At 44.2% G+C, this 26,585-nt stretch overlaps 1 protein-coding gene across 1 annotated transcript; it reads left to right on the forward strand.

Moving 5' to 3' along the window:
• Positions 1-6,276: 6,276 nt before the first annotated feature.
• On the forward strand, positions 6,277-16,246 carry LOC307224290 (uncharacterized protein). The gene is made up of 3 exons (XM_079991038.1): positions 6,277-6,337; positions 10,744-10,812; positions 12,668-16,246. The coding sequence occupies exons 2-3, from the start codon at positions 10,759-10,761 to the stop codon at positions 14,270-14,272; spliced, it is 1,659 nt and encodes a 552-aa protein (XP_079847164.1). The 5' UTR covers positions 6,277-6,337; positions 10,744-10,758; the 3' UTR covers positions 14,273-16,246.
• The last annotated feature ends 10,339 nt before the right edge of the window (positions 16,247-26,585 follow it).

The following is a 26,585-nucleotide window of genomic DNA, read 5'->3' on the forward strand; positions in this document are numbered from 1 at the left end:
GTGCTGGAGATGCCTATCCTTTTCATTTTGGAGGGGTGGGGGTATTTTTGTAACCTTTTGCTTGTTGCTCTTGGGAAATACTAATTCAGGATAAGGACTTGTATAGAAATAGAAAATCAATCCAGCAGAAAGGAAAATGTTTGAACAGCTCTGGGTCAAACCCATGGCTGTATTTTGATAAGTTGAAAGGGAAAATGCTGTTTTAAGTAACTACTTCCCACTCCATGTCAGAAATATTTGCTATCCAAACAAAGCAGGTTTCAAACAAATACAGTGCTTTTTTTCTTTAAAAAAATGTTTAGGGGTAATCTCATTTTCCTACTCATATTGAAATACTGCCCCTCAATGAGGCCAAACTTAGATTCACAAAATGTTTAGGGTTATGCGTACCCCTGCGTACCCCCAGAAAAAAGCACTGTATCTATATGAGATACAGGGTCAGAACTCCACAACACTGCATAAAATTCAGATTGACTAATTAATTGTAATTATTATCAATATTATTAACTATTATTAAATCTCAGAAATATAATGTAATTACAACAAATACTTAAATACATGCTACTATATATATGTCTATTTATCCACACAGAGAAACTTTACCTTATATCTATTCTTCATAAATTTAGTTAGAAGAGTTCACTTAACTTTAAAAATTATCTCACTTGTCTGCTTCTCTCCCTCTAATAAATTCTGTGTGTTTATATTTATTTGTTTATTTTATTAATTCATATCCCATCCTTCCTCCCAAAGGAGTCCATGGTTGCCAACGTACAGCAATAAAACAATAAAATGTGGAATACTGTAAGTAGCCTCATAGAACCATCACACTTTAGTCTAATTAATGCATGAAGGAGTTAATACCATAGAGCAAGGTTTCCCAAACTTGGGTCTCCAGTGGTTTTGAACTACAATCCCCATCATCCCTGACCATTGGTCCTGCTAACTTGGGATGATAATAATAATAATAATAATAATAATAATAATAATTTATTATTTATACCCCGCCCATCTGGCTGGGCCTCCCCAGCCACTCTGGGCGGCTTCCAAAAGAATATTAAAATACTATGATACATCAAACATTAAAAGCATCCCTGAACAGGGCTGCCTTCAGATGTCTTCTAAAAGTCTGGTAGTTGTTGTTCTCTTTGACATCTGGTGGGAGGGCATTCCACAAGGAGGGCGCCACTACCGAAAAGGCCCTCTGCCTGGTTCCCTGTAACTTGGCTTCTCGCAGTGAGGGAACCGCCAGAAGGCCCTTGGTGCTGGACCTCAGTGTCCGGGTAGAACGATGGGGGTGGAGACGCTCCTTCAGGTATACTGGACCGAGGCCGTTTAGGGCTTTAAAGGTCAGCACCAACACTTTGAATTGTGCTCGGAAACGTACTGGGAGCCAATGTAGGTCTTTCAAGACCGGTGTTATATGGTCTCGGTGGCCGCTCCCTGTCACCAGTCTGGCTGCTGCGTTCTGGATTAGTTGTAGTTTCCGGGTCACCTTCAAAGGTAGCCCCACGTAGAGTGCATTGCAGTAATCCAAGCGGGAGATAACCAGAGCATGCACCACTCTGGCGAGGCAGTCCACAGGCAGATAGGGTCTCAGCCTGCGTACCAGATGGAGCTGGTACACAGCTGCCCTGGACACGGATTTAACCTGTGCCTCCATGGACAGCTGTGAGTCCAAAATGACTCCCAGGCTGCGCACCTGGTCCTTCAGGGGCACAGTTACCCCATTCAGGATCAGGGAGTCCTCCACACCTGCCCGCCTCCTGTCCCCCAGAAACAGTACTTCTGTCTTGTCAGGATTCAATCTCAATCTGTTAGCCGCCATCCATCCTCCAACCGCCTCCAGACACTCACACAGGACCTTCACCGCCTTCACTGGTTCTGATTTGAAAGAGAGGTAGAGCTGGGTATCATCCGCATACTGATGAACACCCAGCCCAAACCCCCTGATGATCTCTCCCAGCGGCTGCATGTAAATGTTGAAAAGCATGGGGGAGAGGACAGAACCCTGAGGCACCCCACAAGTGAGAGCCCAGGGGTCTGAACACTCATCCCCCACCACCACTTTCTGAACACGGCCCAGGAGGAAGGAGCGGAACCACTGTAGGACAGTGCCCCCAGCTCCCAGCCCCTCAAGACGGTCCAGAAGGATGTTATGGTCGATGGTATCAAACGCCGCTGAGAGATCCAGCAGAACTAGGAAACAGCTCTCACCTTTGTCCCTAGCCCGCTGGAGATCATCAACCAGTGCGACCAAGGCAGTTTCAGTCCCATGATGAGGCCTGAATCCCGACTGGAAGGGATCCAAATGGTCCGCTTCTTCCAGGCGTGCCTGGAGTTGTTCAGCAACCACTCGCTCAATCACCTTGCCCAAGAATGGAAGATTTGAGACTGGGCGATAGCTGGCCATCGTGGCCGCATCTAAAGATGGTTTTTTAAGAAGTGGTTTGATAACCGCCTCTTTCAGCGGGTCTGGGAAGGCTCCCTCACGGAGGGAAGCATTCACCACCCCACGAAGCCCATCGCCCAGTCCTTCCCGGCTAGCTTTTATAAGCCAGGATGGGCAAGGATCAAGGAGACAGGTGGTTGGTTTCACTCGTCCAAGCAGCCTGTCCACATCCTCGGAGGTAACAGATTGGAATTGATCCCATGCAATTTGACTAGACAGGACTCTAGCACTCTCCCGCCCCGGCCCTGCTCCCACGGTGGCGTCTACCTCTTCCCGAATCTGAGCGACTTTATCTGCAAAAAACTTTGCAAAATCATTGCAGGAGATCATGATGGAAGTTGTAGTCCAAAAACAGCTGGAGATCCAAGTTTCGGAAACCTTGCTATAGAGTAATCTGAGCAGCTAGGCTTAGCGATCTTCACTTCCTCTCACATTGCAAAGAACTAGGTAATCAAGCCTTTGTTCCCTCCCCAGTCTACCTGATGAACTCAGCATGTGAAGAGGCTAAGCTGGTATGGTTCTCAACAGCCATTCTTGTGTTCCTATGCCAATAATTTAGGAACTTTCACCACTTTGTTAACTAAATCAGGTTTTACTGCCTGTGCAACTTTTCTGACTGAGGTATAGAAAAAGCACATGAACCAGACCTTTGAAGAATTTGTAAGTAAACCATTTTACTAAATGTGTAGTCTTTTTTGATGCTAGGGGAAGTGAGAAACATTCAGAGGAGCTTGGAAGGGTGTATTTGGAAGGTCTAACAGCCTATATTCCCATGCTTTACTTTGCTGCATATTTTGTGCTTTTAAATCTCTGCTGGGCTTATCTCACAAGAGAGTACTTGCCCCAAACCTGGATTGTGGCATCCTGGGAATTCTCCTTTCTACCCCCCACCCCGCCCCTGTAACCAACAAAAACATATTCAAAACAACTCCGATACAGACTGCGAAATATCATAGGGCTGCCATATTTCAAAAAGTGAAAATTCCGTTTTTAAGCTATTTTTAAAGGAAATTCACCAAAAAACAACACTTCCGATGCCATACGCCTGGACATTTCAACTGGTTACTGTAAATTCTGCCCAGACACTATTTTCGGCTCACGAATCTCATATATGTCCAGGAAATTCCAGACACATGGCAGCTACCACACTAAAGGCCTAGACATCTAGAGGGCAGCTGGGGAGGCTGGAGGGGATAATATGAGCTCAGTCAGCCTCCCCCAAACTATTACTGTCTAGATGTTTTGGACCACAGTTCCCATCAGCTCTAGCCAGCACCTGTAGGACACTAGGTTGTGAGAGGCACTGGGGTAGATGAACAAATATGGCAATTCCATCTCTTCCTACTCACTGAGCGCCACTGATTTAAGAGAGCAGAAATATCTGAGCAGCTGAGGGTGGCTTGTCTTATATCCCTTCAATAAAACCTGGGAACTGGCTGTTTGTTAGCAGAAGGGACTCCTACAAACAAGCACTTTGTCTATGTGCTGAATGGTGGCAGACTTCCCTTCCTATTTGAAGCCCTGGCTTCCTGAGAATGCAAATCTATAATTTCAACAGAGCCTCCAGGGCTTTGCTTTTCAATAGTGTAATGACTACTGTTCCCTCAAGGGTGCCCATTAGGTATATATATCACATACCTGCGAAATCTGCAATATAGTATATAATAACTATTTTGAACAAACACTTCAGTGGCTTTTTTTTTTAAAAAAAAAAGAAAGCAGGGCCAGGAGCTACTTTGCTAGAAAAAAGGGCTTTATATTGTATATTTCGTTAGTATGATTTTTTTTATTAAAACGAAAGGGAGAGGTTGAATATTAATGTGAAGTCAGAAATGAGCAATAAATATGTTAGAACAGTTTCACACAACCCTGTGCTTATGTTTTTATATTTTTATAGCTGCCCCACAAAAAGAGTTCCCTGGGCAGCTCATAGAGCAAACAACATACAAAAAAATTAATAGAATCATAGAATTGTAGATTGGAAGAAACTATGAGGGTCATCTAGGCTTGTAAAGAATGGATGCTGTTCACGCTGTAACTAGGTCTGTGGCCTTCTGTGATTGCTCTGCCCAGCAATCAGAGATCTTTCTCTACTGACCAAAATTTTTGGGTTGCCATACGTCCGGATTTTTGCCGATTTTTGGTTATGTCCAGGAAATTCAGTTATGTCTGGGGAAACCTCAGGAAGCACTTATTTAAATGACCGGTTTATGGAATTTGCTTGCCCTTAGCATTAAGTGGATTCAAAAGTGTATAAGGCAAATTCATGGACAAAATTCATGGACGTATGCCCAAAATTGAAGGGACACAGGTGGCGCTGTGGGTTAAACCATAGAGCCTAGGGCTTGTCGATCAGAAGGTCGGTGGTTTGAATCCCCGTGACAGGGTGAGCTCCCGTTGCTCGGTCCCTGCTCCTGCCAACCTAGCAGTTCGAAAGCACCTCAAAGTGCAAGTAGATAAATAGGTACCGCTCCAGCGGGAAGGTAAACGGCGTTTTCATGCACTGCTCTGGTTCGCCAGAAGTGGCTTAGTCATGCTGACCACATGACCTGGAAGTTGTACGCCAGCTCCCTCGGCCAATAAAGCGAGATGAACGCCATAACCCCAGAGTTGGTCACGACTGGACCTAATGGTCAGGGGTCCCTTTACCTTTATCTTTATGCCCAAAATTGAGGGAGAGATCATCGACTACATATTCAGTACTGTTTTGTAATGTTGTGAGCATGAAGACTCTGTTTAGATTTTTTACCTGAACATTAAATGATTAGATCTTTTACATTAAAAAACAACCCTCTATTATAGGTTAGAGTTTGTACAGTTAAATATATAACAAACACTTTTTTTTTAAAGTAAGTGAAAACTATTTGGTGCAAAAAAGAGAGAAAGCTTTATTGACAAGCTGACTCCCATTGAGTTTTGGACATTGTTCTTCTGGGGGAAATTCTTTTCTACAGTACCTTCTTACTTTCAGAGATTTTGAGGCCCTAAATACGTGAGACTTTAGTGAAACATGGCTTCATTAACAGGGCTGCTTCAAAGCCCTTCCACATTCCAATTGTTTGGTGAATATTGAAAGTTTGCTGTGCCACCACAAAGGTTTCCAGCGGTTTGTCAGCTGTGACATCGCAAAATGTCAGCATGCATTGAAAAACCAGGACCAGGTGTGTAGTGAAAGCACAGTTTGTTTGACTGCATGTGCGAAAACCTAGCGTGGCTAAAGTCTATCATCTATTCAGAGATGGGATGCTAAGTGATGTGTAAAAATAGTAGCTGCCGAGAAGGCTTTGATGACTGCAAAAATCAAGGGACATTGCAGTTGGAAACCTGGTTGTCTGAACAAGTGGAAGGCTTGTGACAATAGCCAGGCTAGAAGATTTGATTATGGGGCATCACAAAAAATAGCTATTAAAGGGTAGGCTGATGTATAAGTTAACCAGATCAGGAGTGCCACTAAAATTTTACCTTTCAGTTAGAATGCACCTGAATATCTCAAAAGGAAAAACGTAGGTAAAGGAATATAGTAATCACAGAAGCGGGGATTTGCCTGGCATTCATAATATATATTATCTTGCAAAAACAAGCCATGGAATATACTTATCTAGCATTCTGCCTGAGTGGGGAAGAAGTGGAGAATTTCAATTTAGTGCACAAGGCACATAATCATTTCAAGGACAAAAGGGGGGGATTAGTGGGTTTTCGCTTAAGACCCTGTGTGAAGTCACAGTTAAGTTGCTAGGCTTTGATTGGTTGCCTAGAAGCTAAAACACTATTTAAATTCTTGCAGGGTACTTCCGTGGGTCCTTACCTCAGAGAACTGAGGCACAGAGGCATCAAAAAAACATCACTAATGATTTTAAGATTGTTCACTGCAGCACAGCAAAGAAGGTAAGTGGAACATGCTTTACTTTGAAACAGACCGGTTTCTTGCTGAATTTATTTAATTTGGTAAAAGGACAAACAATGTATACATATGGAATATTTCCTACAACCAATACAGTGATCATTTGCATGAGTGCATTGACATTTAGCAGGTAGCAAAGCTAGTTTTTTTATTTAAAAAAACAACCATTTTGCATAGGAAGGTTAACAGCAATTAGCATTCTGTGGTTTACTGGAAGGAGGTAGAGGTACTTTGCAAATTTATCACACAATTATATGTGTCATCAGTTTACATGATCATTTCTACTCAGCAGGCAGAAATCTCAACAGCTTCAGCTTTTTCCAGCAGGGAGACGTTGTGAAGAGGGATGCTCCCTGTTGAATTCCTGTTTGCTGTAAATGCAGATAAAGGCACAGGAGCCATATTTTTTTAAAAAATGTGGCATCCTCGGATAAGGACAGGTTGGTAGGAGATCATCACTATGGCAATAGCAGCCCCTGTGCTATTGTCCATTCAGAAGGTTCCAGGTTCCATCGCTGGCATCGCCATTGAAAAATAAACTTTCTCAAGTAGCAGAACTGGGAGAGATACCTGCTTAGTGCGGACACCACCAGAGCAAGCAATTCCGGATCAGAAGAAGCAATGGTCGTACTTAGGTCTACAATATGTTGTTGTTGTTTCATCGTTTAGTCGTGTCCAACTCTTCGTGACCCCATGGACCAGAGCACGCCAGGCACTCCTGTCTTCCACTGCCTCCTGCAGTTTGGTCAAACTCATGCATGATATGCATGATATCAAATGCATCATTGCATCTAAAATGTCTCTGGGTTGTTGTTGTTTTAATAAAAATGCAAATAGCATCAGCTGGTGGTGCCGACATTGGGACAGAGGGGAAATGTAACTCTTTTCTCCCTCGCTGTAGTCTTGAGGAAAATCCCCCCTTTGGATGCTGCTCATTGACATCACTCAGGGACTTCCCCTCCAAAGCAAATGCTGGCTTCAGGGGCAGGATTCTTTTCATGACCAGAGCAGGGGAGGAAAATGTTAACTTTTCCCACTGTACATGCTGCAATGTTGATAATTATCAGGCTCCCCATGATGCTATTTGACTTTAAAAGTAAACACACACACACACACAAAGTCTCTGCACATGAAATCCATGTCTAGATTGCATTGGTGGTGCTAGACAGGGGGCATGCAGCCCCCACAAGCAATGAGCTAATCCCCCACATGCCCTCCATTTCTGAATTCCTACCAGTTCTGGTTCAATGTGTTACCATTAGTATAAAGGTAAAGGTAAAGGGACCACTGACCATTAGGTCCAGTTGTGACCGACTCTGAGGTTGAGGTGCTCATCTCACTTTATTGACCGAGGGAGCCGGCGTACACTTTCTGGGTCATGTGGCCAGCATGACTAAGCTGCTTCTGGCAAACCAGAGCAGTGCACGGAAATGCCGTTTACCTTACCGCCGGAGCGGTACCCATTTATCTACTTGCACTTTGACATGCTTTCAAACTGCTAGGTTGGCAGGAGCAGGGACCGAGCAACAGGAGCTCACCCCGTCATGGGGATTCGAACCGCCGACCTTCTGATCGGCAAGTCCTAGGCTCTGTGGTTTATCCCACAGCGCCACCCGTGTCCCTTATTACCATTAGTATACGAAGCCCTTAACTACTTGGACCAGTTTACCTACAAGATTGCCTTATTTGTTGTTTTGTTTTTTTGTCCACCTAGAAATATACTTTGCTCCTGCTGTGCCCTCCAGAATTCCCCCCCCCATTTGTTTTTTGAGTTTGATTTGATATCCCACTTTGTCACTACCCGAAGGAGCCTCAAAGCGGCTAACAATCTCCTTTTCCCTTCCTCCCCCACAACAAACACTCTGTGAGGTGAGTGGGGCTGAGAGACTTCAAAGAAGTGTGACTAGCCCAAGGTCACCCAGCAGCTGCATGTGGAGGAGCGTAGACGCGAACCCGGTTCACCAGATTATGAGTCTACTGCTCTTAACCACAACACCACACTGGCTCTCTAATAGGTTTTGAGTGGGGGAGTTACCCAGGTTTAGTGGCAGGAAGCTTACCACATTAAGATGTGGCCATCTGATTCAGTGATTGATACTACAAAGAATGCAAACTTTAGATTTCATTAAAACTTAGTTCATCTCGGGTTCCCCTTTCTAAAGGTTCCTCTGAAGCATCTGCTTACATTTCCATTTGGAACATATGGACATAGGGAGCTACATTATATGGAATCTGATCCTTGGTCCATCTAGCTCAGTATGGTCCACACTGACTAGCCATAACTATAAGACTTTGGACCAGGGTCTCTCCCTGCCCTGCATGAAGATGCTGGCGATGGAAATTTGGGATGCAGATGTTCAACCACTGAACTGTGGCCCTTTGGGTAATGCTTACCAACAAAACCCACTTGACTCCCTTGGCGATTGCTTGTGAATCACCCACCCGTCTGTGGAAACTGTAAAAGCCAAAAATGGTTTGAAAAGAATTTCTCAATAGGTACATTGGTTTAAACCATGCACAATAATTAACTCTTAGCTACTTTCAAAAGAGAACGTTGGTTTCTCCCAGCCCTCCTTTTTTACCGTGTGGAATAGTGGATTTTCTCTTGTGTCTGGAGATTTCCCCTGCAGCTTGCTTGCTTTCTTTCCAGCCACAGAAGGAGAGCATTTTCTCCACCTAAATGGGAATGTCACACTCATGACCGAAGGAAACCCATTATTATGAGTTTTCTGCCTCCCCTGTGGTTTTGCAACGCCTAGAACCCTGTGCTAGCTGGAAAATGCCCAGCTAAGATTGCCCTTTGCTTCATGCAGAATCCTCTAGTCAGCCATAGACGTTATGATTAACCAGCTGATGTGGCTTCCCTGGCCTTGGGTGGCACATCAAGCCCCAGGCCTGGTGTCAATAATTGAGGCCTAGATGTGTACATTTAGTGCTCTGCTGCTTGAGAACAAAAAAAAAAAAAAGTAAAGCAAGAAACCTCTGCCAGCTGCAGCAGTGTTTATTGTTACCCCTGCCAGATGTTTTCAGTGTAATTTACACTTTTGAAGAAATGGGTAGTGAACATTAATCAGTCTAAAAAGTGACTAGGTTTGTTTGTCACCGTGTCACTCTCTCAACACAAGAAAGGAAACCCAGATCCTGGACTTTGCAAGGAAAATGTATTATTACTCAGGCAGTATCATATTAAGTAGTCTCAATAGGCTTATTGAGACTGGCAGGTGAGCAACAAAGAGGATTTTATAGGATTGCATGCAAATACCCTGCACTTGCAACATACAGTTCTCACCCTAATTCCTGTCAAATATTCTAGAGAGAGGAAATAACAGATTAGGAGCCCTCACAGTCAGAGCTCAGTTTCAGCCACCCAGGGGGCTCTGTCCTATATATAAACGACATGGTAGAAGCAAGGACTTAATGTAATTGTGAGGGCTACATTTTGCATTTAGCAGACTTCGACATTTCCAGGAATTCTGCCCCTTTTTGGAGAGGCTGGTATATTTTCAGACGGGTGGTGGCTTGTCTCAGAATAGTACTGCTACCTTTCAGTGAGCCCTGGGAGTCTGTGTTACACAAATGATGTGCCAAACTCTGTCCTTCGTTGTCTCTGATTCAAAATATAAGGTAAAAGGGAAAAAATAGTAAAGGTAAAGGACCCCTGGACGGTTAAGTCCAGTTAAAGGTGACTATGAGATTGTCGCGCTCATCTCACATTTCAGGCCAAGGGAGCCAGCGTTTGTCCACAGACAGCTTTCCGGGTCATGTGGACTAAACTGCTTCTGACGCAACGGAACACCATGACAGAAACCAGACTGCACGGAAACGCCATTTACCTTCCCGCTGCAGCGGTGCCTATTTATCTACTTGCACTGGTGTGCTTTCCAACTGCTAAGTTGGCAAAAAAATCAAAATATAAACAATAATAAACCATAAAATAAAATTTTATTTTTCGAAATGAAACGAAGCCTACAGTAAGATGGAAAATAATGTTCATTTTTGTATACGTCCACTTTATTTATATTTGAAAAAATTATCCTACTTTTTCTAATTTCAGAGGCTTTGACCAGATCCTCAAAACTAATCTTATATAACACATCCACTTCTATACTTGCTGCATAGTTGTTCTGTTGGGATTTTTTATATACTTCAACTGAGGGTGCTATTTGCATTCTATGGCAATATTATAATGTCAGTTTTGATTGCTGGTCAATATGAATAATATGTTTTCGTTATTTAGTTATTCCCCCTAATGGTTCACTTGTTGGTTCTTCTGGTATAGCCCCCCTGCCCCAATTCAAGCTATATGAGCCTTCCTTGTATATCTCTGCTATGTAATTAAATACTCAGTGTTAGTAGTGAAATATATAATACACTTTCCATTTCCTCACAGAAAGCAATCTCAAGCATGAAGACTCTGCTTTTGCTGATATATATCATTGGTATAACCATTGCTTCCCCGGTAAGTATACAAAATATGAAAAGTCCTAACAGCAGATAAATAAAAAGATTTAAGGAATGTTCTGAGCTTCTGCTTAGCTTACAAGAGCAGGTCTTTCATGACTGACCAGTGTCTTCCACCTTGCTTCCTTTCGCAGCTTAGCTCTGTTGGATGCAATCCAAAATGCTTCAATCTTCTACCTAATGTGTGGCTCGAACACATGAACCTGAAATAATAATAATAATAATAATAATAATAATAATAATAATGTATTATTTATACCCCGCCCATCTGGCTGGGTTTCCCCAGCCACTCTGGGCAGCTTCCAACCAAATATTAAAAACAATACAGTGTCAGACATTGAAAACTTCCCTAAACAGGGCTGCCTTCAGATGTCTTGTAAAAGTCAGATAGTTGTTTATTGCCTTGACAACTGCTGGGAGGGCGTTCCACAGGGCAGGTGCCACTACCGAGAAGGTCCTCTGCCTGGTTCCTTGTAACCTCACTTCTCGCAGCGGGGAAACCACCAGAAGGCCCTTGGAACTGGACCTCAGTGTTCAGGCTGGACGATGGGGGTGGAGACGCTCCTTCAGATATACTGGACCGAGGCCATTTAGGGCTTTAAAGGTCAGCACCAACACTTTGACTTGTGCTCGGAAACGTACTGGGAGATTAAGTGTGTCACACTCTACTGTCTGAGTCATCTCAATTTCTTCAGTGTTTTTTTTTTAGCTGTGTATCATATATTGCATTCAAATTGTTTAAATCTTATAGATTGGTTTCTAGGTATGTTGTTGTTGTTGACTGCTACTTGGAGTGTGACTGCAGAACAGCAGGATATAAACAATAGCTGACTAATGGACTTCCTGGCCCTTCTGCAGTGTATATTTAAAGCGGTATCAAACAGTCATAGTTTCCCTGTCCCTAAGAATACAGGGAACTGTAGCTTGTTAAAGTTGCTGAGAGTTGTTATTCCCCTCCCAGAGCTACATTCCTCGGAGTGATTTAACAACCAATTCCTTCCCAGGGAACTCTGGGAATCGTAGCTTTCTGAGGGGAATAGGGGCCCCCTAACAACTCTTAGCACCCTTAACAAACTACAATTCCTAGGATTCTTTGGCTAAAGTGGTATGATGTTGCTTTAAAAGTACAATGCAGATGAGGCCATATACTGCCTTTCTGCTCAGCATCAATAGCGCTTTACAAAAAGAGACAAGGGCAGTATACAAAATACAACCAATAACGACAAATATAAAGAAGCCTAAAACAGCAGCAACAAGTTTAATAAAGCCGTTAAAAGCTGGGGCGGCGGCACACCTTTGCCTAGTGCTGGAAAGGTAGTAAATGTTGGCCCTGGTGAGTTTCATAAATGTCCTGGTAAAGGGACCCCTGACCATTAGGCCCAGTCATGGCCGACTCTGGGGTTGTGGTGCTCATCTCGCTTTACTGGCTGAGGGAGCCGGCGTACAGCTTCCGGGTCATGTGGCCAGCATGACTAAGCCGCTTCTGGCGAACCAGAGCAACGCACGGAAAAGCCGTTTACCTTCCTGCTGGAGCAGTACCTATTTGTCTACTTGCACTTTGATGTGCTTCTGAACTGCTAGGTTGGCAGGAGCAGGGACCGAGCAACGGGAGCTCACCCCGTCACGGGGATTCGAACCGCCGACCTTCTGATCGGCAAGTCCTAGGCTCTGTGGTTTAACCCACAGCGCCACCCGTGTCCCTAAATGTCCTGGTACTTAGGAGCAATTAGTGAGTCAATTAGTGTCAATATGGCAAGATTTAAACTAACTATCTCCTCCTTTTCCTGGAGATTCCATATATACCTTTGAATTGACTTAACACACTGATGTTTTATTTTACTTCCGTGTGGCAGATCCAAAGAAGTGGAATTCTATTCAGGAGAGGCTATGAAGGCAATATTAATTCCATCAGTGCAGATAAAGGAGTCTTAGAGACCAGCTCTGCCGTTGTGAATGGGAACCAGCAGCATGGAGATGAGGGTCACCAGGAAGAAGAAATATTTCTGGATCTCACCAAAGAATATGCCATTGCTGAAGAAGTTTCTACAGTTGATCCTATCCATTCCCAAGGAGGCTATCTGCACGAAACTGAGAGCCTGCTGTTCCATGAGGACAACAGCTTTGTGCAGGCCAAAGGCAACAGTCAGCCCAACACGGAAAAAACCAAGGAGACCTATGTTGAATATCCAACAGAGAAAGAGGTTGGCGGCCAGGATGTAGCGCTTCTTAAAACGATTAGCAATGCAGAACAAAATGGCTCGCAGCATTTGAGAGAGAAGAATGCAGTTCATGGCCCAGTGTTGACCACAGGGGAGTCCATCGTTTCGGAAGCAGATCTGTTTGCTGGCAAACAGCACATCAAGGATTTCCAGGCCAGCCGTGAGTTTGATGTGAGAAAAAATGTCCCTTATCATCTGAACGGCTACCATTTCAGTGATGAAGGAATGCAAGGAGATGACCCAGGTTGGACTGATGACTCTGAGTCTAGTCAGCAGGTGGAGAGCCAGAGCAATTTCAGTCAGCAGCCTGGAGAACCAAATAGTTCAAGTAGTTCAAACGAGGAAGAGGTGAAACAGGCCAGCACTTCAGGGAACTCTGGAAGCCCAGAGTACTCCAATGGGTCCCCTGACTCCAGCAGTTCCAGCGATTCTAGTGACTCCAGTGATTCTAGCACCTCCAGTGACTCCAGCAGTTCCAGTGATTCTAGTGACTCTAGTGACTCCAGTGATTCTAGCACCTCCAGTGACTCCAGCAGTTCCAGCGATTCTAGTGACTCCAGTGATTCTAGCACCTCCAGTGACTCCAGCAGTTCCAGTGATTCTAGTGACTCTAGTGACTCCAGAAGTTCCAGTGATTCTAGTGACTCTAGTGACTCCAGTGATTCTAGCACCTCCAGTGACTCCAGCAGTTCCAGCGATTCTAGTGACTCCAGTGATTCTAGCACCTCCAGTGACTCCAGCAGTTCCAGTGATTCTAGTGACTCTAGTGACTCCAGCAGTTCCAGTGATTCTAGTGACTCCAGTGATTCTAGCACCTCCAGTGACTCCAGCAGTTCCAGTGATTCCAGTGACTCCAGCAGTTCCAGTGACTCTAGTGGCTCTAGCAGTTCCAGTGACTCTAGTGACTCCAGCAGTTCCAGCGACTCTAGTGACTCCAGCAGTTCCAGTGACTCTAGTGACTCTAGCAGTTCCAGTGACTCTAGTGATTCCAGTGACTCTAGCAGTTGTAGTGACTCTAGTGACTCCAGTGACTCCAGCAGCTCCAGTGACTCAAGTAATACTTCTGAGTCTAGTGATTCCAGTGACTCTAGTGATTCTAGCAACTCTTCTGACTCCAGTGACTCCAGTGGGCAAAGTGATTCTAGCAGCTCCACTGATTCCACTGATTCTGATAGTTCCAATGATAGCAGCACCTCCAGTGACTCTAGTGATTCCAATAATTCTAGCACTTCCAAATAAGTGAGAAGTTGCTCAGATAGTACTGGTGCCACCCATAGATATCAGTACTAATAAGGCAAAATGGTAGAATTTGGGACAAACTTGCAATAGGGGGAGTGAATGAGGACAGCAGGTCCTGTAGTACTGAGGCAATATTTTGTGGAGTTCCAAAGCGCCTTTAACAATTGAAATGGCTGCCTTGCTCCACGAGGCACGGAAGGCGAATGTGATGATTCTGTCTAAAGATGAATTTCCAACCATTTCAAATGACGCATGAACCCTGCCCAGTTGTATGAAGGAGCAGTAAAGGAGCTTTGTCATTGTTGTCACGTGGCTTCTTCCAGCTTCCCACACATTCGGTGCCAACGTTTGCAGCATGGAGCCTGCTGTACTCAGGGGGTCTCCTTGCACAATTTAGAACCTTGATTGTGCAGGGACCGTGCATGAGAGGAGCTGGAAGTGACATGTGACAACCGTGGTGGACCTCACAGCCACATTGGACTCGCATATCCCCTTCACATATCCATGAGCGGATTTTGAATGTCTTCTATCGTGATTGTTCTCTTGACTTGGCCACAGCAAAATGGAGGGCAACCTCTAAAGAAGAAGCATTTGCCATCATTATGAAACTACATTTCTCTAGGGCAGGAGGGAGAAGCATCTCCACCTACCTTTCTGAGCAACCTTCCAGGAGCCACATGTCATTGGTGGGCGTGTCCAGAGGCAAAAGTAGGTGGAGCAACGAATGATGATTTCCCTTTTATACAGCAGGCTGGGTTTCCACAGCCACTATGGGTGACTTCCAGCAAAATATTAAAATACAATAATTCATCAAATATTAAAAGCTTCTCCAAACAGGGCTGCCTTTAGATGTCTTCTAAAAGTCAGATAGTTGTTTATTTCCTTGACATCTGGCGGGAGGGCATTCCACAGGGCGGGGGCCACTACTGAGAAGGCCCTCTGCCTGGTTTCCTGTAACCTCAGTTCTTGCAGTGAAGGAACCGCCAGAAGGCCTTTGGAGCTGGACCTCAGTGTCTGGGCTGAACGATGAGGGTGGAGACGCTCCTTCAGGTATACTGGGCTGAGGCCATTTAGGGCTTTAAAGCTCAGCACCAACACTTTGAATTATTCCCGGAAACATACTGGGAGCCAATGTAGGTCTTTCAGGACTGGTGTTATGTGGTTTCGGCATCTTGGCAAGTTTAGGGCTCAAAGCGCTCCGGTCCTCTTGTGCAACAAGCCAGCTTTGAAAATCACCAGACTTCTTGTGGAAATGAAAGTGATAGGGAAATCCACCAGAAAGTGTGGGAGAACTAGGGAGTGGTGGTCAGGCCATATAACCTCCATGCAGACAAGTCAGAATGAATGCTCAGTAAACAAATAAAAAGTGAGCATTGAATGCAGAAGCCTTTTGCAAACAAATTAGGACACATGCTCAGTGAGTGGTTCATCTGCAGGTACCTGTCAGGCTTCAGGGAATCTGATCCCTCCTCCGGTGGGCAGCCAAGAAGCAGATAACAGGAAGAGATCTTACCAAGTCCTTTATTCAATATGCCTCTCCATCCCAGTAATGGCGTTTCTCTGAGTAAAGTCCCACCCCCTCCATCTCTCCTATTGTGCGTCATCCCTGAGCTGGCTGTTCAGTGCTTTCTGCCTCTGAGTTTTCTCTTCTACTACTCTTGATGCACGCTGGGTCCTAGAAGGAGCAGGGTCAGGAATGCTTTCTAATGATAACGTGTCAGCCAGCTGCTCCAGCTCTGCTGCTTTCTGCCTTTCTCTTCCGTTATCTCCCAGCTTTTCCCCTCTTCTGTCTCAGAGTCATGACCTTCTGCAAACCACTGTTGTAAATCTATACAGTGGTACCTCGGGTTAAGTACTTAATTCATTCCAGAAGTCCGTTCTTAACCTGAAACTGTTCTTAACCTGAAGCACCACTTTAGCTAATGGGGCCTCCTGCTGCCTCCGCACCGCTGGAGCACGATTTCTGTTCTCATCCTGAAGCAAAGTTCTTAACCCTGGGTACTATTTCTGGGTTAGCGGAGTCTGTAACAAGAAGCGTATGTAACCTGAAGCATATGTAACCCGAGGTTACCACTGTACTAGCCTCCTCTTCTCGAGAAGGTTCAGGAGAAGGAGGGTGGGATGTCTCCACCATACCTCCTCTGAGGTCCAGTTCCTGACAGTACCCCTTAGTGCAGAATGGATGTTGCTCATAAGTTTGTCCTGCCATGCATACCCACCAAACCCTGTGGACATATATCCCTGCACATTGATACCACCACCAGTTCAGGCGGATTTCTATTATCAGGGTAGCTATCCTTCAAACAAGCTTTGGACACACACACAGAGAGATTTCCTCCAAATACTACAGAGAGAGGGAAAGGGACCTACTGGAATGGTACAGCAGACAAATCCCTTACTCTTGTATTCTCTGTGGTTTTCTGGGGCATTTGTTTTCTTTTTACTTATTTTGGGGATTGTGGCTTCCTTTTTTGAGCTAGGGCGTGGAAACTTGACAACACAACAAAGCTAGTGTGCTGAAGCTGTCAGAAGGACAAGCCCAGGCTGTGCTGTAAATATCCTGGCAGAAAAGGAACAACAACAAAAAAAAACCCAGCTTCCAACATGCTTCGGAAAAGTAATAATAAAAAATTAAATGTCCAGATTGCAAACTGTGCCTCGAACAAAGGTCTTTTGTAAGCCTCAGTGGCTGCTTTATTCAAAGCTTCTGCTATTAAACAAAATAGTACCTATTGTGTATTTGGCCCACATTCATGGTTTAACCAGTCCAGTTACAGACTGGGTCATAATCTTCAGGAAGCAAGAAGAAGTTCCCACCAAAGAAGAATGAATAAGTAAGGTGGTGGGCTGGTAATTGGCAAAATTACCAGCCAAAATAAGAGAGCCTAATGATGATAATCTTGTGGAAGAATGAAAGCCTTTCTTGGATTACTTAAAGAAATACTATAGTATGATGAATTCACGGGCAGGATTTGAACCACGAGCAACAGAAGGAATTAGAGATTATTGTATTGTTGTTATGGCATAGAAGATAGAAGCTAGGGTTCAGCAAAGGGGGAGAAATGGGGAAAAAAGCACCATGGAAAACGGGGTGGGAAGTTGATGAAACAAAAGAAAACTGTGTTATGTATTGGAGTGTATATGTGAAACTTTTGAAATTTAATAAAATATAACTGAAAAAAACAAAAAAAAACCAGTGAGGTCCTGAACAGATGAGATGCCAATAAATAAATAATACAAACACTGGAAAGGAAGAAAATGGTGGCGAGGAAAACCCTCTGAGGATGGAGCTACATTTTACAAAAAACAAGAAGCTGGGAAAGTATATGTAGTTATCAGGTCTGGGCATCAGGTAGGTTGACCTAGCTGTTACTGGGGGGGGGGGGAGCAGTAATAAAATGGGGAAGGAATTTTACATTGAAAGGCAGTCTGTTCACATTGAAAGGCAAATCTACCTAATTTGCAAATCTCTGAAGAATACATGGACCAGCCATCCTTGGAAATCTGCACTTTTCTGAATTTTGCAGTCCATCCAAATAATGTGCACAAAAAATGCATACGCTTGATTAAAGTGTGCAAATAAATGCGTATATTGGTGGAAAATAAGATGCGGAAATGCATGAATTGGGGGGGAATTACTTTGGAAAATGCATTTGTATTAGGTGAAATTGCATACAAAAACGTGCAAGAGAAATTCTCACCCAAATGCTGGCCAGTGTTTTCTTTAAAAACACACACAATAATTTCAAAATGATGTGGAAATGTGAAAGACAGGACGTTTGGTTTAAAAAATGAGAAACAGAGAGAAAAGACAAGATTGACATGTCCTCCGATTCTCGGGAGGTGGGCAGAGTTTATTTTTTAAAAAAACACGGCTGAGGAAGGGTTATGGTATGGGTATTTAAAATTGCGAAGTTATGCCCAATGTAGAGAAAGTTAGATGGTTAGGTGGAGATTTGTTCTGATCCAACAGGACACTGGTTCTGCAGCTTCCACACCAGTGCGCATCTTGCCTTCTTTATAATACATGGTTCTGCCCTGAGTAATGTCGACTCTTTTCCCTCCATGCAAAAGACTTGGTTTCAGAAAGCGTTTGATTCCACCTCACAGGCGTTTGATTCCACGAGAGTGGAACCCAGCCCACATTCCCCTTTCCTTTCCCTCCCTAATTTTCTCACTGAAATGCTTACTTTCAGAAAAAAATGGAGTATTTATAGACAAGGGGTAGGGATCAAGAGAAAGCTGAAAGTGCAGTTTAAGTATACAAGCTGATCCTTCCATAGAGCCGTATATAATTTGGAGAGCTGTCCCTTTACTTTGCAGGAGTCGTCAAAGTGATCATGGATACTTGGTAATGTTTTCCAGCGTGGTGCCATATTGACTTCAGGTGAATCACCAGCACTGAACATGGCTTCAATATACAGGTTCCAGAGCTTACTGGAAGGGACAATTGACTCGTGTATTCTGGGCTGGCTTCAGGTTTGAGGACAAACTGGGCAAAGTGTCTTCTGGTGAACCCCATACTCTGTTATGGTCAGTTTTCGTTGCTGTGGTGGCTGTGCTTTGTGGCAGTTTCTACCAGTCTGCTACCTTCCAGATTTAGGTAAAGGTAAAAGGACCCCTGACCGTTAGGTCCAGTCGCAGACGATTCTGAGGTTGCGGCGCTCATCTCACTTTATTGGCCAAGGGAGCCAGCGTACAGCTTCCGGGTCATGTGGCCAGCATGACTAAGCCGCTTCTGGAGAACCAAAGCAGTGCACGGAAACACCGTTTACCTTCCCGCCGGAGCGGTACCTATTTATCTACTTGCACTTTGACGTGCTTTCGAACTGCTAGGTTGGCAGGAGCAGGGACCAAACAACAGGAGCTTACCCCGTCGCGGGGATTCGAACCGCCGACCTTCTGATCAGCAAGCCCTAGGCTCTGTGGTTTAACCCACAGTGCCACCCGTGTCCCCTTCCAGATTTACTGGACTACAATTTCCATCGACCCCAGGAAGCACAGCGAAGGCTGCTCTATGCAGCGCTTCACTCCCGGGCCTAGCCCATTTTTTAATGTCCCACAATGCACTGAGCAACGCTAGGTTGTGGGCATCATAGGAAATGGACTGAAGGCCTGGTACACTTGGTCACTGCTTCTTTTATTACTCTTCAGCTTACCCCCCCTCCAAAAAGAAATAACCTCCAGCATTCATATTCTTAAGTCATTGGGAAGGCTTAAAAAGGACTCAGTTTGAAACAATGGCATAGCAAAGTTTGGGAAATTGCTTTGATTGAAAAGCTTCCTCAACATTTACGAATAGTTAGAGGTCAGAAGAAAAGGGGCTCTTTTGCAATAGAATGGTGAAGATTCATTGCCATTGCGAACACAGTAAAGACAATCACCCCAGTGTTCAGCAACATCTGGCTTCTTCGAGTTCTTCTCATATGTTGTTGTTATTATTATTATTATTATTATTATTATTATTATTATTATATCAAGTTTTATTCATTTTCTATGCCCAATACTTACTTTGATATCCATTATTGGGATATGCACCGCTGCTGTGTGGGGGGTGAGCTTTCATTATCTGAAAAATGAATTAAACAGTCTGATGATAACAATAAGAAATATTCTCTCTTTTTATATATAAAATTTATTTATTTGGTATTTCAAATTAAAATTTTACATAACATAAATCATAAAAACAAGATCCCAAGGAATCTCCTGGACTTCCATCCTCCCCCTTTGTGATCCTATTATTAATTCTTTCCTCCCGCATCTTTTATGATAATCCAAATCCTTTACTTCTTCTGTTATGTCCAGAATTCAACCTTAAACTACAAGTGATATTCCAATCCTATTCATGATTTTAACTGTTTACAATGGTCTTTAAGGTAAGTTATAAATTTTCCCCATTCCTTGTTAAAATATTGGCCTTCCTGATTTCTGACTCTTCCGGTCATTTTAGCCATTTCAGCATAGTCCATTAACTTCATCTGCCATTTTTTTCTGGTAGGAATTTTATCTTCTTTCCATCTCTGGGCCAGTAGCATCCATGAACCTGTGGTTGCATACATAAATACAGTGATACCTCCGGTTGTGGACAGGATCTGTTCCAGAGGTCCAGTCGAATCCCAAGGTTTCTGCAAACTTCTGCTCATGAGCGTGCGGCGAAATCCAGTCAAATACTTCCAGGTTTCGCATCCTGAAGTTTACGTAACCAGAGGGTTATGTAACCGGAGGTACTACTGTAGTCTTTTCTGCTCCTTTGGGATTTTGACACCTAGAATTCCTAAGAGGAAGGCTTCAGGCTTTTTAACAAAAGTTATTTCAACTCATTAGATATCATTTCCCAAAATCCTTTTACTACCATCACATGTGATAAAAGGTGCCTTCTTTTTCTTTACATTCCCAGAGTACATTTAAGCATGTTTTATACATTTTATTGCTAATTTAAAGGTAAAGGTAAAGGTACCCCTGCCCATACGGGCCAGTCTTGACAGACTCTGGGGTTGTGCGCCCATCTCACTTAAGAGGCCAGGGGCCAGCGCTGTCCGGAGACACTTCCGGGTCACGTGGCCAGCGTGACAAAGCTGCATCTGGCGAGCCAGAGCCGCACACGGAAACGCCGTTTACCTTCCCGCTGGTAAGCGGTCCCTATTTATCTACTTGCACCCGGAGGTGCTTTCGAACTGCTAGGTTGGCAGGCACTGGGACCGAGCAGCGGGAGCGCACCCCGCCGCAGGGATTCGAACCGCCGACCTTTCAATCGGCAAGTCCTAGGCGCTGAGGCTTTAACCCACAGCGCCACCACCGGTACATCATTTTCATATAATTTTCTTTCAGTGTGTAACATGCTGTGAACTTTAACTCCCAATTCCATAAACAATAAGAAATATTCTCAATGAATGCTCAGCACCCTTATTTTCAAGAGAAAATATGTACTTTTAACGTCCGCTGAAGAAAAAGACAGATGTCTGTGGGCTTTCTTACTGCTCTTGAGGGTGGTGAAGTTGGGCATCTGTAAGGCACCTGTAGCTTAGTCTACCTGTTTTTCATGCAGAAGGTCCCTAGCATCTTCAGTCCCTAGCATCTTCAGGTAGTGCTGAGAATGCTCCATGTCTGAAATTCTGCCAGCCAGGATAGACCAGGGATCAGCAAACTAAGGCCTGGGGGGCCGGATGTGGCCCCACAGGCTCGTAAATCTGGCCTGCCACGAAGCAGAGACTCCCAGTGACGGCGACAGGAGGAAGAGGCCGAGTGGCGGTGGCTCTGCCACTCAAACGCCTGGTTTACCTCAGCGGCGTTTGATTGGCAGAGATGTCCATGCGCCGCGCTGAGGTAAACCAGGCACAGCGTTTGATTGGTATAGCCGCTGCTTGGCCTCTTCCTCCTGCTGCCAGCAGAGCCACCGCCACTCGTCCTCTTCCTCCTGTCACTGGCAGAGCTGCCGCTGCTTGGCCTCTTCCTCCCATCACCATCACTGGGAGTCTCAGCTTCGCGGCGGGTTCTGGCTTCGAGGCGCAGCCTCTTCCTCTCGTCGCCGTCACCGTTGCTGCCCTGGTGCTCCTGTGGGCCAGTGAGTGGAGCAGACAAGCTCGCTTTGCCTACCCACAAGAAGCAGCAATGATGGTGGTGGTGGTGGCAGGCCCCGGGAAGGTAAGCGCAGCGGCTGGGGGCTGGGGGGTGGGGAGCAGGACTACTTGCCCCCCTTGCCTCTTCTTCCAGCTCCCCCCTGGTGCCGCTTCCTTGGCCCATCACAAGGTCTGAGGGACAGTGGACCAGCCCACTGCTTAAAAAATTTGCTGACCCCTGGGGTACACAATACTGAGCACCCGTGGGTCATGCTGCCCCAGAGGTTGCATTTCCCCACACTGGAATGCACTTGCATGGAGGGGGTAGGACAAACAACTGGCTGGTGTTTTAAAGGAAGGCTCCTTAGAAGCTAAATGTGGTCTGTCTTCTGGGAATGATGTCTCAGCAGTAGCATGGTGGTTTGGCGTCTTCTGTGAGTACAGGGATATTTTTTGCTGCACCGTGTCTTCAGCTATTATTGAAAATAAAAATAAAAACACGTCCAAGTAGAATTTTTGTTAATGTGTCTCTTGTCCAAGCTTTGCTCCATCTTTCATTCCGTGGATAAATACAGATGCCTCATTAAGCAGTTTACTTCTGCGTAAGCCCATGGAGTCAAATGGAACTGGCTTCAAAGCAGGCGTGTTTAGAAGGGGAGCTTTATGCCACAATGTTTACTTGGAAGTAAACCCAATTGAAATCAACCAGGCTGAGTAATTGTGGTTAGGATGAGAATACTTTAAAATTGGGTGTCTGTGTGTCCCCTTTCTACCACATTTTTGGCATTAGCATTGTAGTTAAAGCAAACTGGTGAGCATTAACCAAAAGAAATATGTTGACATTTCATAGAGAAACAGTGGAGGGGTTTAATACAATGGGCAGCCAATCCTCTGCATGTTTACTTAAGCATGATAGATTTCAATGGGACTTACCCTGTTTCCAGAACAGAAGTATTAGGCTACAAATCTAAGACTCTTTGCATTTCAGCTTAATCAACATTCATAGCAATCTCTGAATCCTTTTCTGACCTAGTGTTGTCCAATCTGACTGGCTGAAACTCTCCAGGGCAGGTGTCTTTACATCACTGTCAGTTCACATTTAAAGGCAAATCTAGCAAATTCACTCTTTCTGTGAACTGAAGTTGTCCTTTGAAATTTGTGCTCATCTGAATTTTTTGAGGGCAGTTGGCTGACTGAACAATGGTCAGCAGTTTAATTCTGCCCATCCCCTCACTGAAGACAAAGAAGGCAGAGAAGAAGAAACATGCAGTGGGGATATTTGCTAGCCAAAATCCCTGATGGCTTTTGCGAGGAAGACAAGCGAAGACCAAATCCTGCCTTTGCTTTTAAGTACCAGCAGAGAAAGGGCGTGTCTTAGTCTGCACTGTGCGAGCTCAAGATGGAGAGGAACATTAGCCCCAAACATCCTAATTCACACTTCCCAAAACAATACACGAACTATAAGAAGGGCACCCTTTGAAATTTGCACTTCTCCGAATTTTGCGGTGCAGTTCTCTAACAAAGTAAGGTGTGCAAAAATGCATACAAGAGTGCAAATAGCATACAAAGTACATTATATAAGCAAAGATTGCTTGCAAAAATGTATACTTTGGTCAAAGCTGCATATAAAAATGGGTTTGTTAGAAGAAATTTGTACTAAGATGCAGATAAATTATAATGCATTTTTTTTAAAAAAAAATCAAAATTGCTGCAGAAATGTGGAGAACTGAATTTAAAATGAGGAAAATGTGAAATTGAGAGAAATGGATGGATTCCTCTATCCCGACTTTCTACCTGATCCTGTTACCTTGTCTCAGGGCTGTTCCTACCATTAGGCAAAAAGGAACCTAATGTTCTGTTAGGAGACAGAAAGAGAGTTTGTTCCAACCAATGCACTCTGCACTTCAGATGCAATGGAAAACAATGGCTCACCACCAGTATTTAAATAAAAATTAATTGCCAGTTGGGTTAGCATTTGTACATGGAAAGGGAGGGGAGAATCTTGTATTTTGTTCGTGGCAGCAAAATTTATTGTAGGAGGCCCGGTCTTCTCTTAATTGGTGTTGTCTTCACACAGCTCAGTTCCCTTTTGGATCTCATCATAGAATTATTAGAATAATGTCCCATAAAGATTCAGTTTGGATTCAATTTAATAAAGTTCTTTAGCTACCAACCAACATTTTTAAAAGAAAAATCAATAGTCAACTCTCAATAGACTACAGTGGTACGTCTGGTTACGTACTTAATTTGTTCTGGAGGTCTGTTCTTAACCTGAAACTGTTCTTAACCTGAAGCACCACTTTAGCTAATGGGGCCTCCCGCTGCTGCTGCGCCACTGCTGCGCAATTTCTGTTCTCATCCTGAAGCAAAGTTCTTAACCCAAGGTACTATTTCTGGGTTAGCAGAGTCTGTAACCTGAAGCGCATGTAACCCAAGGTACCACTGTACATAATACCAAGCTCATGATTTATCACAAATACACAATATTTCTGCTTGGAAAGCTAAAAGAATATCACACAACTTCACAAACTAAAGCTATACATGTTTTCAGTCAAAGTCAAAAACAACAATAACATAGCAGTCCAGGCATTTGACTAATATGCTTGTTCAGGGTCCATGAAAAAAGCAGAACGCTGAACACCAGTCCTTTCTTTTCTCCACTTGAAGTGTGCTGAGCTGGCATCAGATGACAAGGTCTACTTTTGATTTTGTAGGATATTTTTGGCCTGGAGCTTCAATCGAAACCCAAACTGAGCTTCAGATCCTTATAATTAGGCCTCACTTGCAACAGCACAATGGGCTTCAGCTAGGCTTTGAAGTAAATGCCTCAATAAACCAAGTGGTTTGTGCAACTGTTAACACTAGCATGACACAGCCAACTTGGTTCCAAAAGCCTTGGGGCAACCCCAGCCACTGGAATGGCTCTGCACATTATTTGTCAATGCAGTAGACGTACGGAGAGAAGAATACAATCTGAGGGGAGGCTCCATGGCTGATTAAGATAAGGAAACAACAGCCCTCCCAGCTGAAACTTCTCCCTGAAATTTAGCGATTTATGGAATGTGAAATCAAAAGGATATGAAGACCTCCCCACCAATAACTGGCAGTGCTGGACTAGCCAGTAGGCAGGTTAAGGACATGCTTAGGACACCAGCAAAGCAAGGGCACCATAAGAAACGAGAAATATTTTGGGAAAGAAATTGACACTTGATATTTCAGTCTTTGTGGGGGAAATCAGAACTTTGTTAGACTTCCTTACACTCCACTCCACAGTCTTCTTCCATTCTTCTGTATTCTTTTTATTACTTATCCCCACCTAAACCACAGTTTCCTGGATTCAGAAGAAATGGGAAACTGCAGCTTGTTAGAACGTTTGACTAGAATCTTTAAATTCCTTCTCTCGCATGAGCTAAAGAGAGAAAAGGAAGCTTCAGGCCTGTGGCACTCTCTTGTGCACTAAATGACAAACCATGTTTTTGCCATTATGTACGAATCTATCTAGGGACGTGGGTGGCGCTGTGGGTTAAACCACAGAGCGTAGGACTTGCCAATCAGAAGGTTGGTGGTTCGAATCCCCATGACGGAGTGAGCTCCCGCTGCTCGGTCCCTGCTCCTGCCAACCTAGCAGTTCGAAAGCACGTCAAAGTGCAAGTAGATAAATAGGTACCGCTCTGGCAGGAAGGTAAACGGCATTTCCGTGCGCTGCTCTGGTTCGCCAGAAGCGGCTTAGTCATGCTGGCCACATGACCCAAAAGCTGTACGCCGGCTCCCTCAGCCAATAAAGCGAGATGAGCGCCGCAACCCCAGAGTCGGCCACGACTGGACCTAATGGTCAGGGATCCCTTTACCTTTATGAATCTATCTAAAATATTGTACCTGGGCTGCGATAAGTTCAAATCCTGGCTTATTCATGATGCTTACTGGATTTCCTTGGGCCAGTAATTTCCTCTCAACCTTAGCCTATCACAGATTTGAGGATCAAGTGGAGTGTAGCACCATATATTGGGGGATGGGTTGGGGGGATGTATCAAACTCCCTGGAAAGCAGGGGTTAAAACTAAAATGGCTCATAAATATTCCTGATGACGTTAAGGGTTCCTAAGCTGTCCTTGAAAAAGAACCAAAAATGCTGTGTTAGCCCATGAGCTAAAGTCCTCTGGACTTAATGCCTTTCCCCATTTTTCTTCAGCCTGGTACAGACCATGCTAATGAGATCAGATTATGCAAAGTCTCTTTATCAGAAAAGGCAACAGGGAAGTTCTTAGTGAAAAGTATAATGGAAGGCTTGTGAAAGAGATTTATTTTGTCTCTGTAAACTATTGAAAGGCACCCCCCCCCCGGATGCTGGGTCCATACAAAAAACTCCTAAATATACCACACACAGACACAATACCTTTCTTAGAACCAACTAACATGTCGTAAAATAGTGAGTTAGCTTCCAAATTCTCCGGAACTCCTAATTAGGCTGGATGTTAAGGTGTGCATCTGGGTAACTGAACAGGGATTCATGGTCTTGTTTATTTGTCTCATTTGCCAGCACCCAGATTTTTTAATAATAATAATAATAATAATAATAATAATAATAATATTTCTACCCCGCCCATCTGACTGGGTTGCCCCAGCCACTCTGGGTGGCTTCCAACAGAAGGTTAAATATAAAACATCAATCATTAAAAACTTCCCTAAACAGGGCTGCCTTCAGATGTCCTCTAAATGTCATATAGTTGTTTAATTCTTTGACATCTGATGGGAGGGCGT

Source organism: Podarcis cretensis (genome assembly GCF_951804945.1).
Source record: "Podarcis cretensis genome assembly, chromosome: 9".
NCBI lineage: Eukaryota > Metazoa > Chordata > Lepidosauria > Squamata > Lacertidae > Podarcis > Podarcis cretensis.

Coding starts and splice junctions, on each gene's coding strand:
- LOC307224290 (XM_079991038.1), top strand. CDS start 10,759: ATGAAGACTCTGCTTTTGCTGATATATATCATTGGTATAACCATTGCT. Junction 10,813..12,667: donor GTATAACCATTGCTTCCCCG/GTAAGTATACAA, acceptor TCCGTGTGGCAG/ATCCAAAGAAGTGGAATTCT.